General features: G+C 40.9%; 1 protein-coding gene across 8 annotated transcripts in view; it reads left to right on the top strand.

Annotated features, from left to right (window-relative positions):
* Positions 1-1056: 1056 nt before the first annotated feature.
* The window catches only part of kcnip4a (potassium voltage-gated channel interacting protein 4a), a 126964-nt gene continuing 110856 nt past the window's right edge, over positions 1057-17164 (top strand). The window contains exons 1-2 of one of the 8 annotated variants that reach the window (XM_027015040.3): positions 1060-1350; positions 13677-13836. In XM_027015040.3, coding sequence (XP_026870841.1) covers positions 13692-13836 — 145 coding nt within the window. In that variant the 5' untranslated portion in view covers positions 1060-1350; positions 13677-13691. Of the gene's footprint in view, positions 1363-13004; positions 13117-13676; positions 13837-17164 lie in introns of those variants that run through there. The other 7 variants (XM_027015038.3, XM_027015037.3, XM_027015036.3 and 4 more) reach the window with 7 other exon arrangements.

Genomic DNA, 17164 nt, shown 5'->3' with positions numbered 1-17164 from the left:
TCACCTGTTGGGCATCTTCCTAACTGTCAGTATGTTGCATCAGTGAGCCGGACAGCAGGAATGAATTGAGTGGGTGATGACGGGAACCGAGATGCTTTCACTTGTCTCTGGAAACACACTGTCTGAGTGGGTCTTATGCTACAGCCATTCAGAACCTAACCTAATTGGTGATCTGTTTTGAGAGACGTTAGATATTATGGCAGTGTGGGAGCTGAATAAAGAGCAAGTCACTACATCCTAGCATAGTTTGCACTATGTGCATTCTACCTTGTATTATGCATAATGTTTTAAATAAATTCTCAAAATATAGTAACACAAAGCTTTAACATTTACACCACAGGTTTTCTGACTGTAACTCGTAGAATAAGTGAAACTCGGGCTAAGGGCTGTAGGCATATGAATATAAAGTGATATATAGACTTCCTAACAGCATTTCATAAAAGAATGCACAATAATGAACTGGGCTATAAAAGTGTGGCAAACACTAAAAGTTTCCGCTGATTCCGCCAGCCGGATCTATTGGTGCACATCATTTCACGTCTACAATTTTTGCGTTACGTTAGACTTTTTTCAGTTTATTCTATTTTCATAGCTGGCTCCCAGTTCTCAGCATGTACACGGTGCAGTGAGGGACTCTAATGTGTAGGATGATTTTCTGGAGATGTCATGAGTCCCTCTGGCACTCAAATAAACTTAAGTTTCTGCAAAAAACAAACAAAACAAGGGGAAGAAATGTCCTATCTTGCAGATGCGGAGTGCCATATTCCTTATAATTTTTCCCGCTGTTTGTCTCTGTGGTATACTGCATTTAAAAAAGGCAACATCCATTGAGAAATGGGATCCAATTCTGGCTTTTCCCGAAGTCCTTTCGGGAGGTCTTTTGATGACGTCACTTGCCGTATTATTGTGCACGCATGATTATTTAGTTTTTGTTTAAACGTCAATCTGTTGTGGCCAATGTGCCGCAGATATAGCATGTTAAGATAACGTTAAAAACCGTGAACATTAACAGATTAGTGAGACATCGTTTAGGACACCGTTTGCGGTAAGGGAATGTTGCACAGCGCTGGAGACCGTGGACGGCTCGAGCGCGCGAAACTATACCCGCGCGCCACCCCTGCAGCGTCATCATCATCATCATCATCATCATCATCATTATCATTAACATCAACATCAACATCATATTCTTCTTCTTCTTCTTCTCGTGAAGTTGGTGTGATTGCAACAACTAGTCTGTTCTCCAAACCAGCTCCTCCTTAATGTAGATCGAAACGAAGACTGTTGTGATTATGGAATCAAAGAAACTGCACGGCGTTTCTGCCCGTGTGAACGCACCAAGTTCATCAAGCGGTAGGACGAAAGGTGCATGGATATTCTTTTTTCTTTTTGCATGGCTTGGATGCTTGTGTGAAGTTAAATGTGCTCTTTTCGGGCGTGCCTACAATCCATCTTTGCATTTTTGATGCAGTTGTCATGTTTGTACTTTTGCCGTTGTCTAAATTAAGTGTTTGTTTGTTTTTTACCTACCCCTTTTTCTTCACAACGCTACTCGGAAACTGTATCGTACCTGGTAGCTACTGTAGGGGAGGGTTTCCTTTTAATTACACTCATTAGTTCTGAGTTTTCGAGGTATTGCCAGATGTTTTGATTCCGCTGGACATTACTCCCAAGCTGACTGCGGATGTGTTGTCTGATTATTGAGACTTTTAATGGGCTATTTGGTGCTTTGCTTTGAAAACTTTATGCTCAGCCTGAATCAAAGTTTGCAAAACTGTATGTTGGGAAGTTTTTGTCTCTGCTTTACCGAGCATAAATGTGGTGCAAAGCTGATAGGATATCTCACCTGTTTTGGTTAACGTGCCCTCAGGTTTGTATATTTGTAGTATTTCGGGGGGAAAAAAGTCCTGAGATATACCGATGCTGTACTCTTGCTTGAGTGGTGCAAATCTGCCTCCACAAACTGGCAGGGTGGTCTATAACAGGTCTGCTTATTAGCACACATGTCATGTCTACAACTCTATTGTACCCTGCCATTCACTTGGTTTGTACCACTGTAGATTTTCATGCTACCAGCAGTGCTTTGTAAAGTGGTCACTTTCTCATCACTCCTACAAAGGTCACCTTCTGCTTTGCAGTAATGAGAGCATAGTAATTAAGCTCATAACTGCGTCCCTATAAAGCTGTTCTATTAGTTAGCTGCAGGCTAATTTGATTTCTATTACTCTTTTGGTATGTATTATAGTAGTACCCTTTTTTTCTGTTGTCGAGTTCATGAGCCTCCATAGTGAAATGATGAGGTAGGCAAAATTTAAAATGGGCAGTGTGGAATTTCTCGATGGGGAATTCCTTACCTTCACCTTTTGTATACATACATCTGGTAACGAATAACCCATGTGATGTGGTCCTTTGAGCTCATTTAAGAGCGAGCAGTACCATTTAAGATTAATGTTAGTAATTTTGTTTTCTTAGTTAGGGGATGGCACATAATTCTTGTTTTGGGGTTTGAACTTGCAAAAACACTTAATGTGTTTTGTTCTCCCTGTTAAACTGAGCTCTTGCACCTATAAATTTCACCACTGAGTTGTTAATACGTCGCCCACTGCAATACCCTGCTGCAATGTATGTTAGCTGCAGAGGTGCATGAAGCATTTTTCATCATGGGACGTTGAAGGAGGTCTTGGGGTGCAGTAGTGGTGGATGATAATATGAATGTAATGTCGGTGTGGGCTGTGTGTTGCAGTAAAGAGACCGGCTCCTCTCATATCTTTTTGATAGAGGTGTCTCTTTGATCTTAAAACAGGTATATGCTGAGTGAATCTTGCTGAGTCTCATTTAGAGCCGTTATCTCGGACCACCCAGTGCAGCTTTTTGGCCTCCGTCCTCGGGACCCTGGCTGTTGTAACAGTTGTGCTTTCATTTCTCTAACGCCTGACCCAGCTCATGCTGACACTGGGAACTGATGTGTTGAACTGGACTGTGTGATCCTCATAAAGGACAATCACTGACATAATGCAGCATGGCATTTTAAAAATGTTTACTGCGCTGAGAGCGACATCTTATTAAACTAGATACGAAACTCCTCTTTTTAATCTGGACAGACACATTTCCATATAACCTCGCATGTGCTGAGCTGAGTAGTGTCAATGTCCTGCAAGATAGTTGAAGGAATTGGTGTTTTACATTTCAGTAGCTGACCACAGTGTGTGATGGTTTGCAGAAGTGCTGTGTAATGCAGTGCTCTAGTGGTGAGAGAGCAAAGAAGAGCAAGTTCTGCCTTATGTCAGTGGGCTCTTCATGAATTCCTAACACAGCATATCGTGACTAATACAACCTGCTAGTTTTGCTTGGGATAGAGTTTGGAGAAAAAGGTTGTAAATCTACAGCTCCTGCTGTCTCTGTAGAACCATCCTCAATTGCAACGAGCTTACACACCCCTGCCACCAGCCTGTTGTTCTCCTGCCTTTTGGATGGCGCTGTAGGTGCAGCTGTAGGTAGACTGAGATCTCTATACCAAAGCTGTAAAACTCCTGAACTGAATTGGCTAACACACCATTATAAAATTCTAACATTATATTTTACATGAGTATGTGTGCAATTTTAATACTAATCATGTGAAGCTACTACTTTACATGCATTGTCCTGATACATTTGCGCTGAGAGTGCATATTGTGTACTTGCACTACTGCTAATGTTTACACACCACTGTTTACTGACTGCACTGTCACTGTAAAATTACACACCGTTGTTTACTAACCACACTCGCACTTTAAAATTACACACCACTCTTTATTGACCACACTGACACTCTAAAATTACACACGACTGTTTACTGACCACACAGACAATTTTAAAATTACACACCACTGTTTACTGACCGCATCGTCACTTTAAAATTACATCTCTGTACACATATTAGGTCCAATGCTTAACTCTACAGCTGGAGATGCCCAAGGATGAGACCCAAGCACTCTCAAAATGCGCACGGTGCCGTACTTCATTTCATATTCCTAACTAGCCTTTATATTTTATATTTAGAGTTTATTTCATTCCTTCTTTGTTGCTTAGTACTGCACACTGTGTTTTTGTTGTACAGTGACAACAAATGGTATTGATGGTATTGATAATGGTATTTGTATTCATAAACCTTATGAAATGATCATCTGAATTTTATTGTGAATTGCTTCTGAATTAATACAACTCTGTATTTGCTTTCACTAGTTACAGAATAGCATTTTCCCGAGTTGAGCATGATTACTTCAACCAGGCGTGCATAACACTGAGCCTGAAAGGCCAGACCCACTGCCCCCTCCAGGACCAGAGTAGACCATCCCTGCTTTAAACCATTCATTCAGCAATGATGCTAAGGTCTGTCTGTCTGTTTGTCTGTCTGTCTGTCTTTCTGTCTTTCTGTCTTTCTGTCTGTCTGTCTGTCTGTCTGCGTGCGCGCGCGTGCGTGGTTAGTTTTGTGAGGAACCATTTAGGAGCCATTCAAGTCATTCCAAGTGTTTGCAAACATTTTTTCCAGACAACACTGCAGCTGGTTGCCTCTATCCAGGCTGATTTAGGCTCCCATTAAGCTGCCAGTGAGCAGTGAGGCACCATCAGCCTACTGGGGAAGCCTTGAATAATGTAAATGGGGAAAAATAAAAAAAGCAGGCCATAAGAAACAGGTATGTTGTGCTGGAAGAGAAGCATGTAGCGTAGCGTGGGGTCAGCGGTGCAGGTTGTCTCAGGTGATTATGGCTCAGCAGAAAATCTACCAAGACTTCACACTTGGATTCTCACTTGGCTAAAACCATTACATATTATAGTTTCTATTTTTTTTATTACAGTTTGTTTGCACTTAATGTGTTTGGAGTAGTTTGTTTTGTATGAGTCGCAGCACTACTAAGAGGCTTTTGTCTTTTTGCCCCAGTTAAAGGTTCTGTAAAACTTGCTGGCTTTTGAAGTATAAACTGATTGCAATAATCTTGTGCAAGTAGTGTTCATTTGATGAGTAGAAAGCTGTAATGTATGATTTAGCAACTCCTTTTGTATGTAAGTAAGACCTCATTTAAACTTTTTACCTGTAGGTCTTGTAAAGCATGATGGAGTCACAGAATATAGGAAATCAAATATTAAAAATTTAATGGAGAATAATTTGCATATTAAGAGTGGGCTTTGGTGCAGAACTTAATTAGGCAAATGCTAGATGCCTTTAAGCAGTTAATTATGGCTGTGCTAGGAGGGTGACCAAGTCTTCCACTTAATGAAACCAGCAACAGTAGTGTGGTTTTTTGTTTTGTTTTGGTTTTTTTTGTTGTTTTTTTATTCAACATATATTTTAAATGGCATGGTCTAAAAATTTATATTTACATCCTCCAAGAACAAGCTTGTTTGTGCAGATCAGTAAATGGGGTGAGTTCCTTTCACCCGGCCAACAGCCGGTCCATAGTCCAGGAGGCTGTTGCCGTCGGCGACTGAGGGGGCTGCAGTGTGGCTGTCTGACAGCCGTCATGGCGGCTATGGTGTGCCTGTAGGCAGTGACCCGTCAGCGTAGCACCTCTAAATAGAGATGAATGCCTTGCCCTGAATCTGTCACCAAATGGAGGCAAATGTCTGTTTCCGAAGTTGGAGCTGGCACTCTGGAATTTTGAATTGGCGTGTCTGACGTCCACACTGCAGAACTTAGATGTACAAGTGGCTTTTAAACTTTGTGTCTGAATTATACTTGCTCGAAGCACTAGTCCAAAGAATGGGTGCCAAATGATACCAGCCGTGCAGAAGTGGTCATCTTTAGCAGAATTACTGAAGAACAGCTTGGTAGAGTGGTTCAGAAGGTCACCTCTGGTACCCAACCAATGGTTAAACAATGGCACTTCTCCAATGTATCTGCAGACATCTGTGACAGTTGTAGCCACACATGATGCAGTTACTTTATGCACGCTGGAACAGCAAAGCAAACGCCCGGTCTGTCCTTAACATTCTAAATGACGCTTGGCTGAAACCACGTGCTCCATCTCTTATCAGCTCGTAGGATGAAAGTATTTGCCACAGGCGTGTTCCTGTATAACTTTTTTTTTTTTTTTTTGCCCCCCCCACCAGGTTTTGTTTTTGTATTTCCTGTCGGGTGCCAGGGTAGGCAGGCATCTGCCATGATGGCCTCGAGCCACGGGAGCGGCGCCAGGCATGACCAGTGGAGGGGCAGCGTCCGACTCAGAAATAAACTAACGCGGAAGCGTGGACAGAAGGTGCTTGTTTATGGTGGTGCCGCATGCCAAGCTGAGAACGGGCCCTCATGTTTAGGGTCCCCTGCTCGACTTGTTTATGCCACATATTCACTCCCATGCCAGCCAGCGTGGCTCAGCTGACAAAGCAGCTCTCTTGACCACCTTTAGGGTGTTAAGCTTAGTAAAATCGTTCTGTGCCTGCTGGATCATACGATTAACGTTTTAGTGATTTTTTTTTTTTTTTTTTTTTTTTTTTTCTTTTGGGGGGGTTTCACCCAAGGCAGTTTACCTTGCTACAGTCTTTTGGTTCCTGCTAAACTGCTTTGAGACAATATATTGTTAAAAGGGCTTATAAAATGTTTAAAAATGTAATAAAAAAACAAAAAAAACCCTAATTTTTTTTGCCTTTATTGAATTTCTGTCATCTGTACAGTTGTGTGCATTATGAGAAATTTTGCTTTCTTAGGCTTATGTTTCTTAATAACTTCTACATGTTCCAGTTCAATTGAGGGACAGTTCATACCATGTAAGACCCATTAATATCCGATATCTTCACTTGCACTCCTAACTAAATAAGCAGTCTTTGTTATAGTCCCACTGTTTGAGCTAAAACCCAGAATACATGCTGGCTGCCAGTGGCAGTATTTAGACAATGTTCTCCTCTCTAAGGCTCTCTTCTGAAGATGATCATTAAGCCATGAAAAATGAATTCTGCACCACTGTGTTTTGCTACGGGCTTAACCTGTTCCAGTTACCACAGCAGTAAGTTATTAGAATTTATGACTTCAAAATGAGTGCACCGACAATCGTCAGATCAAAGATGCGATAGTCTCATGACTGACGCCCAACAGCCAGGGCAGATCAAACAGCACCACTGATGCAACTGCCTTGTCATCTAAACACATCAGAGTAGTGGTGTTATTCAGTGCTTTTATTGATCAAAAGATTATCCTCACAAAGGATCTAGGAGCGTCACAGTGCCAAGATCCTGAAGAACTCATGCATTTGCAGTTACATAATATACAATGTCATGTACAGCTTGACAAAATGGGCAATATTCGTACATGTGATATGTCTTTCAGTGTATTAAAAACATGTCACTTGATGCGATATTAACTTTGACCAATTACTTTGACCAAATCTTATTGTTTATAGCACTTATCATTGTTTAAGATAGACCTTATGTATTTTGCACTCCTAGGTATCAGCATTCATCACTGTATTCTACAGTATTCTGGTTCATTGGTACGTTTAATTCTAACCTACTATACTGTACTTGGATATATTCTATGAGTAAATGACAAAGCACTTTTGTAAATCGCTCTGGATAAGAGCGTCTGCTAAATGCTGTAAATGTAAATTTTTAAAAATATCACAGGAATCTGCATGCAATAAAAGAATGCATGATTTGTTGGAGAAGGTGAGAGCCCTTTTGCATATAGTGTCCTTCTAAAATATCAGGATTTCAAGTGCCAACACTGAAACAGCACTTAGAAATAATCTCTTGTGCATCTCTACGTGCAGTGGTGAAATACTGAAGAACACAGCATTTGCTTTTCTCTGCTTTGGCAAATTAGTTCATCTCGTCCCTCTAAAAAGTGGAAGGCTTCTTAGATGCTCTTAAATACGTAAGCAGGTGGTTCGGCGGCGGCTGTGCTGACCATCCGCGTCCACGCTAACGTGTCGGTGTTGGCGAGAACGAGGTGACTTGTTTTCATTTCTTAGAGAATTTTTTCTCTTTTTTTTTTTTTTTTTTTTTCATCAGGCTTGTAATCTACAGTTTCAGATGAATGTTAAGTTGCATTCGGCTTCAAAATGCACAGCGTTCATATCTGCGTCTTGGCTAATTGAATGGGTGGGGTTTGAAAACATACACTCCATGGAGGTACATGGTGTACTTCATCAGTCTGGCCATCCTGGGGCTTCTGTTGAACAGCTTGTCCATGTGGAGTTTTTTGCTGGGCTCAAGTATGGCATGTCTGTGAGACAACTACAGTAACAACAACAACCCAATAGCAACAACTACAATGATATCAACAAAAACGATTCATTCATAATGATAATAAATGTTCATGTTTTTTGATTATTGAACATGCGATTTCTAAAGGTGAACAGCCTAAGCCAACAACGGTCACTTTGAGCATAAATTCAAAAAGCAATTTTCAGGGCTGTGCAGTTTTATATGCTTTAAAACATGTATATTTTTATGAAAGTGCCAGAATTACTTTGAGCTGTGAGGAGAAATATTGCATTATGAATGTTATACTATTATTTTATTCTTCCTTCTTCGGTATGAACCTGCGATGTAGGAACATGTAATTGGGTCTGATAGTGATTGATGGTATAACTGGTTGAACATGCATGCTGTTGTAGGCCAGTACGTGTGGTGTAGGTCAGTGGAGGTATTTCATGCAGTATGATTATGCAGCTGTGAAATAAAGTGTCTACTCGGATCTTATGACCACAACCCTATAAAGGCTAGTATATGCTTTTTATCATAAACCAGGGGAATATTGAACTTTGCAAGTATGGAACCCATAACTGGAGGTTGTTTTTTTTTTTCTTCTTCCATTTATTTATTTATTTATTTATTTATTTATTTATTTATTTATTTATTTATATTTATTTATTTTTTTTGCTTGGACTTCTTAATTTGCATGATGTTTTTCTTTATGAAAAACATAAAGATGTTTGCCAGCAGCATTCCTTAATCCTTTATTTATTTATTTATTTATTGAAAAAATGTGTTTATTTAATATTATCATTATTAATAATAATAACATACAACGACATCATTAAAATACCATATGCATGTCGCATTGTCAACTGTGTACTATGTTAAAAAAAGGCATGCTGCTATTTGCTGATATTTATGCTATGTAGTTGGGTTTTTGCATAAGGCTAGAGGCTAGAAGTTTAATATGGCTGAATCTTGGCCCCACACCACTTCTGTTGCCCTGGTCACCAAACTTATAAGGTTAAGCGCTGCAATGTCTCAGGTGGTATTTCTGTTATCTTCTTGCTCTGTACATAGGCTATAGTATACACCCACCATTAACATTTCTTAAGGCAGTATTTCCTTTGCCACAGTTAGGATCGCACTTGCTTCTGCCGGGTGACTTTTTTTCTTTTAAGACTTAAAAAAAAAAAAAAAATTGATGACCTCGAATTGATTCATCATGCAATGGACCAGAAACCCAACTGCAGTATAACTTTATGATCTTCCTTCGTAATGGTGTGCAAGACTGACATCTAGTGGCTGAAGTATTCAGATGCCTGCTGATACCTGCTCAATGCTGTATAGCCAGCAAAGCGTCACTAATAGTCACAGCTGTCATCCTTCAGTGCCGAACTTTTTATTGCATATGTCTTTCCCTCCATTCTGATAACAGCTGCTCTGCAAACAGAGTGCATACTATGTTATTTCTTAACACATATTCTACACTGGTGGATGATGAGAATTCCCAGGAATGAAAGGCCTACACATGCAGTTAAGCTCTAGAGTGGGTAAAGTTACACGTGCTTATGAGGCGTATGAGCAAAGGTGTATGAGCAAAGCTCGGTGTATTGCAGAATGTAGTGGCAGGCTGACCGCAGAAGTGCTGCTTGTTATCTCCTGTTACTGGGCGCATTAGCTGAATTATTAATGTGGACATTCTTTCCCAGCTGATAGTGCCCCTTAGGGAAGAAGAGAGTACAAAAAGGGTGTGTGTGTGTGTGTGTGTGAGAGAAACACAAAACAGTGAGGTAAAGAGATAAAGAGAGAGCAAGAGATGAAATGTACAAGTCCCACCTTATTGATTCTTATCAAGCTATTCTGGTATTTAACAAAATGAAGGACCAACGAAGGACCACGGCACTCTTGTAACAGGCACAGCATGGCTGTGTTAATAGCCACGTCCATTACTGAATAGAAGGCAGACACCTGGATGAAACCAGGCGCACAGTAGTGCCTGGACCCTCCTGGAAGACGGGACGCAATTGGAGGCAAATCACTGCAGTTTGTTTGCTGACATTTATGAACTTGTTGGATATCAAAAGTATAATTACATTTCCTACTTTACAACATAAAAGCCTGTGTTAAAAGGGAGTGTGTACATCTCTACAGGACACTAGGCAATAGTAGAATGTGTTAACCATAACCACAACCAGTCAACATGTATTCAGACACAAACAGCATCTGCATTCAAACAAATGAGGGATCGCCATCAGCTTATATGGCGCTACCTGGGGTCACAATAATATTACGATGTCAGAATGGGATTGTGAGATATAGAAGTTCAAGCACACTTACTCACATTCTTTAGCACGCTTGTCTTTTCCTCCTCCACAGCATCTTGAAACATCCATCAGTCACTGCTGAGTGTAAACGTAGCCAAGAGATTAGTGCAAAGCCCACTCTCATGCCTGAGTCCTAAGATGTCCGGCACCCACGCGGGACACTTTAAGCCAGAATCTAATCTGTCATGCTCTCTTGCGCGCCTCTCCTGCCCCCGGGGGCTCCTGTGCCCAGGGAAGACAAGGTCACTGGGTTAATGGCAGAGCCCGAGCACATCAGTGCCCGGCACAAAGCTGCCACTCTCCCGACCGCAACCACGTGCGGGGGGGGCAGATGGGACATCGAGGATGGGCTGAACCCCCTCCCTATTTGCACGCATGTCCTAAGTCCTGAGATCTTGAAAAGTAGGGCATGTCTCTAGAGCGGCTTTCCTTTATGTTGGGTTTGTTCACTCTCCACCCACTCCTCGTAGGTGTGAAGTTGGAGACCATAGCCTCCACGCGTGGTTTCTGTGTCGTGTTCTCCAGCCCTTCGGCACTGGTCGGTTTGACCACACCACCACTGCTTGCTGGGGATTTGGGGATGGTAGATCATTCTCAACCCAGCAGAGACACTGAATCATTGTGCTGTACCTGATGCACTCATTTTAAAATGCAACACCCACTACCAAGTCACTACTGCTGGGGTGAGGATGGTTCACCATGCAGAACATCCAGCCAGCAGAGACCCTCTTGACAGAAACTGGCCTGTAATGAACTGAGAAGTAATGTGATGAATGGCAACAACACTCTACAGTTTGTGGTTCTATGCTGTGTATAAAATGAACCCATAAAAAGGTTACGGGTTCCCTAAAAACCTCACAGTAAATGGGCCGGTAAGTGCAGGTGATTGGTGTTTCAGAAGATCATACAGTGACTGACTGTGTGTTGGAAAGTGGGCATCTTTGTGATGTCTTTGTGAGGTATTTAAGGTCGAGCTATGTTGCCATGCAGATTTTTCATTAGTACTGTATGAATCAGAGGTTACACAGCACATAACTTTCATCAGGTGTTACTCAGGTGCATATTGTGGCCTTATGGCAGTAGTTCAGTGGTTCTTGATTATCCATCAATGTATTATCCATCAATGGACTCCAGTATATTTCTAAGGGACTGCTGTCTTCAGAAGCAGGTTTGTGTGTGTGTGTGTGTGTGTGTGTGTGTGTGTGTGTGTGTGTGTGTGTGTGTGTACTAAAGTGTTGGCTATATTGAGTGCTCTAAATGAGAGTGGTGGTTAACAGGAGATCGATACTGTCTTGTAAAGAGAGTCTGTGCTGCTTTACCGTGGGATTCATTCTGTCACTCTTCCAGCAACAGTGTTCCTGGTAGTGGTGGTTGTGGTGTAAGGTTCTTGTTTGTGGGTCAGCTTTCACTCTCCTGCAGTACGTTAGTTTTGTACAAGAGCCTCTATGCACTATTTAAAAATAAATAAATGTATATAATATATATATATTTACTTGCTATTAAACAGAGGACTGTAGTAAGGGGCATATGTGTGCTTTTTTATATGGCGGGGGTTGGATATATGGCGGTATGGACTCCAGATGTCATGAATTTTGTTGGGATCTAGAGGAATATTAATATATTATTTGGTGTAAATTGTGAATGGTTGGAAGCACCATATACACAGGGAATACACTTTACTGACAAGCCATTCCTAATTCATACTGTTTTTTCAATTAAATTTCATTGGTTAAAAGTAAGTGATTTGTTGAATATTTGAAATATCCCCAGCCTCGGTAAAATGGGAGAATTTATTCCAGTGCTGCGTATTGCGGTGATACTGCCATCTGAAAATAGAAGGGCTTCTTTGGCTAGGATGAAACCCTTTTGCCACCGGGAACAAACTACTTCTAATCACTGTAGCATTTGGATTGACTTTATAGTCAGTCGGCTGGGAAAGAATCGGTGCCTTCGTACTATTTTGAGAAGTGTTTGACTTGCGGTCTCTTGGCCACTATGATATTGTCAGGGTCAAATTTAGCAGGCTGAGTAATTCTGTTGGGCATAGAGGGTGGGTGGGGGGCTTACTGTTACTAATTATGGCAGCTGAGCAGTAGGGGAGTCTGTCTGAGCCCCCCCGTGTGTGTGTGTTTGAGCGTGCGTGTGTGTGTGTGTTTGAGCATGTGTGTGTGTCAGCATGTGGGTGCACAAGTATATGGAAGTGGATGCAGAATTATAGATGGTGTTAAAATGCAGGCAACCGGAACTCATTTTATACACCTTTTGTTGGACAGTAAGGCAAACATCCATCTGTGTCCATTTGATATGTCTGCGTCCGGTATATTCATGTTGAAAGACACGTGCGAGCACTGACCTGCAAGCATATGAGTATGACTATAATTCCTCACTAGGTGAGTGAATAAATCACGCTGCCTGCTGAGCACACGCCAGCAATGATGCACTGCTCGGACATTTCTGAGTCCATTGGTCGCCAGTGTGGTCACACGGTTTCGCTCTCCTCCACCTCCCTTACTGTCACTCTTGTTTCGCACACTCGGGAGAAAGGGAGAGCCGTCAGCTAAGTGAAACCCGAGCACCGTGTGTCACTCAACAGGGGAGGATAAAGTTGCTCGTGTCCTCCTGCAAGGTAAGGGCATGGTCTGGGATGGATTAACTGGAAATGCAACGTTTGTTGATGTAACTGTTGGATTTAGGACATGTGTATAGAGAATAATGCAGGAGAAATTATATAAGCTTTGACAGATACTTGGCATAGTGATGTGCAAATAGAGGGCTTTGCATGGATCCAGTCCCAGTTTTGGTCATAAAATAGCTATAAATGTTTGTTTGTTGTTGCGTCTTTCATATATGAAATATTTCAAAATTGCCTGGAGCAGGCCAGACCTCCTCTTAGGCAAAAACTATGCATTTTTATGGTTCTTTTATAAGGTTGTCTCAACTCTCGCTAACTGATGAGCATTTTAATAATTTACAAAGCTTCCAATGGGTGTAAGCATAAACATTTATGCAAGTGTATACATCTTGGCTCTTTCATAGAACCAAGGGCAAACACTCCAAGTCAGATGATGGAAGTTAAATTTAAACTTTTAACTGATTTTGCTGTCATCAACATTTGGCACACTAATGATGCACTAATTTCTGAAAGGACAATACCAAACCAAACAACCGCTTGTGTCCTAATGTTAGGTGAACAGTCTGAGCATGACCATGTCCACACCAACCAAGAGGATCCAGTGGAGGGAAGACCCTTGCCACCTTCCCAGGAACCATGGACTCTCCAACAAAGTGCTGCTCAACTGCTGTTTGGTGAGACGCTTCGTGTCCTGGGCACTACCTGACAAAAAAGGTAAACATTCCTTCAAGACAGAGAAGATTGGTATGGCACCCACTGTTGAAAGTGAGTGGAAGAGGCTTTAAGTGATTGGAGATGCATCTGGAGGTTTTACATTTACCATATTCAGCAGATGCTGTTAGTTAGAGCAACTTGGATAGTTCGTATCAGTATGACAGTATGTGTGCTCCCTCAGCGAATCAAACCCATGACCTGTATGGGCTGCCAGATTGGCTAGAGGTGAATATGATGGCATATTACAATGGAAATGGCCTTCATCCTCAGTTCTGCAGGACTGAAGGTTGCAAGTCATTTCTTACACATGCAGCCTACCTTTCCTTAAAAGTCATGCAAAATGGTACCAGTAAAGTAAGTCAACTTTCCAACAAATTCCTTGATGACACAGTTTGAGATTTGTAAGATGGTGTGTTCAGGATCAGAGCTCAACCACTGAGATGTCAAGGTCTCCGGTGAGATTTCAGTGACTTATTTCTTGGACAGAGTTACTTGCTTTTAGTATCATGACTCATCTATGTTCACCCTAACTTTTTTAAACCCCTGAAATTGCTTTTTGAAAAGATAGCTTCTGGTTATTTTTATCCTTCTGTTTTGTTGTACCTTACCTCTCTTCCTTCTCTCATTGTCTCTTGACTCTACAATGACAAACTAGTTGAACATTTCACCTCAAGCGACGTGTTTCGTCTTGTGGAGTCCCTCAATGTTTGATGCTGCAGCCAGGACTGTTTAATCAGTATATGTTCCCATTAACATGATCATTCATATTTCTTTTTATCAAAATGCTCACACTACACAGCTGCGTATTTCTCTAGCTTCTAACCCTTGAAGATCTACAAGCTCTCTGTTTGAGCGTCTAGAGCACATTAAATCCTGAGTGCGTTACAGGATTCTGCAGCATAACAAAGGCAAAACTCAAGGACTTGTTATTATGGCAACCAGAAATTGTGCTGGCGCATTGAGTTGCATGTAGGCACATTCTCATCTGTGAAGGCTAAAAACTGTGTATAATCTGGAAGCTACATTTGAAAGCAACTTTAACTTTAAGAAAACATACAAGTAATTTTTGTAAAATGGTATTCTTCTAAAAATATATTCAAGTTTTGTGACATTTTCTCAACAGATGACAGGGGAAAATAGTCACTATAGACTTTTGTGTCAATTTGTCTAGACTAAGGCTTTTTATAGTCTAGCAAAGAACTCCATTGCTGTGGCAAGAATTTTGACAGCTACAAGAATGAGTGATCATAGTTTGTCTGTTCTCAGACAGCTGCAATAGATACCTATGTCTGTTATAATTTTATTTTAAAATACTTTTTAATGACCTTTAAACGCCCTCAGTGTCTTGTTCCTCGTACCTCAGTGAATTGATTCTTAGGTCTGTTCCTGCAAGTGCTCTCAGATCTACCATCAGAAGTATGCAGGCCATAGTTCACTGCCCCAGGAAAGAGTGGTGAGACAGACCTCCGTTCATACGGCGCTAAGCATTGGGAGTCCCTTCCTCGGGGCCTGAGGGATTTTGACAAGGTACAATTAAGTTCATCTTAATCAGCCTGAAATTAATGATTTGTGTCACCATTGCACTTTGTTTCTTTTCTTCTTCTCATGTGTTTTATTCTTTGTTTCATTCTTTCTTTTTATTGTATTTTAGTTTTATTTCTGCTGTACTTTCTGCAAAGCACAGTGTAAACAGTGATTTTAAAAGTGCCGTATAAATAAAGCTTTCTTTCTTTCTGTCTTTCTATCTATCTTTCTTTCTTTCCTTCTTCTGCTTTATCCCTCACTAATGTGTCCTTTGGCATTGCCCTCCTGTAGAATGCTAAATTTTAAGATTAAAATACTGGAGTGTTATTCTTTTTTTTTCCCTTATAGTGGAGAAAACCCTAACAGGAATTGTTTTATTAGTATCTACTTACCGACCAGTGCAGAGTATGTGCATTTGTTATATTTACATTTGTTATCCATTTAATATTAATCTGGCAACATATGTAGTGTATTGAGTTCTTCTAAACCTTTTTTTCCCCCAAATTCTAAATGAAGGCATGTTATAACTGCTAAGGAATTGAATCTATAGAGTGAGGCAGCAGACGCACATATGATATTGATCTCTTTAGTGCTGGCTGGATTTATGTTGCCTTCAATGGAGCAAATAATCCTGGCATATGTAATGTGACGGCTGTAATAAAGCATATTATGGCAGTGGGTTGGACTTTGGTAAATGGTGCTTGTAAATTTAGCATTTCCCTTTTGTTAAATGAGATTGATACAGGTGTAGAGCATTAGCCTAGATCTAGTTTTCTATAATGCTCTCTACATACGCCATTTGCATTTAATGAAGAGAGCCTGGAGATTAAAGTCATTTTAACTAAAATACTGTCATTACTCTATCAACAATGAAGCCCCTTGTTCAACATTTTATGCCAAGTTTTATTTATGACTGCTGTATTTATTTTGGAATCATAGATTATTACACCCGCATTAAATTGTCTTTGGTGTGATTTGCGTGGGTGTGTGCGACAGAGAGATAGAGAGGGATATGTATCCTGTGTTTATATCTGTGTATATACTCAGAATGATCCTAGCCTCTCCTCAGTCTATTATTATCCAAGGCTCTTCTGTCTCTAATCACGTTTTGTCTGGTGCACAGCTGGCTCTTTCACCGTGTCAGGTGCTGCTGTCAGCAGCCAGCCCCAGGGCTGAATGAGCTAGTTTTGCTCCTGCCATATTGGCCCGTCTCCAGGCAGAACGATCCCCTGCTGTGCAGGGTGTTTATTTCACGGGAAGGGAGAATAAACCAACCCCCAACAAGTTTGTTGGGCCAAACCGACGCAACGAGGGTCTCAGAAGGCAAAACCCCTGTGCCGTTGTCCTTAACCCTAGCTTTACTTTTGATCCACCTCATAAGGTTTCTTGTGTGTATTCTACTTGGAATGGGGCTGGTTAGTTTCCATGGCTTCATCAGAGACAAAGTCTGGGAGTTCTAAAGATAACCCTGCTGTCTCTGCAATGCATTATGATACAGCTTTTGAAAGGGAGTCTTTTTTTTCTTAGCAGTTAACACATACATTTCAAATATCTCTATGGTACCTGTCAATCATTTGTAAAGACTTTGTAAAGATCTTTGTCACAGGATGCCTTGGATAGAACAGTTGTTGCAACGTGTTGTATGTAGCACTTTAATATATTTAAATATATTAAAATATATTATATAAATATATTTAAATATATTGTGGGACTGTTATTCTTACTGTTGCCACAGGAGCAAAATCTGCAAAACCTTGTTCACTTTCTCTTCAGTATTGTTCCATCCAAAACACCTTTATTACAG

This window comes from Electrophorus electricus, chromosome 13 (assembly GCF_041902795.1).
Source record: "Electrophorus electricus isolate QZ-2024a chromosome 13, ASM4190279v1, whole genome shotgun sequence".
Lineage (NCBI taxonomy): Eukaryota > Metazoa > Chordata > Actinopteri > Gymnotiformes > Gymnotidae > Electrophorus > Electrophorus electricus.
The sequence above is the reverse complement of the archived record's forward strand: the minus strand, read 5'-3'. Positions and strand labels throughout refer to the sequence as shown.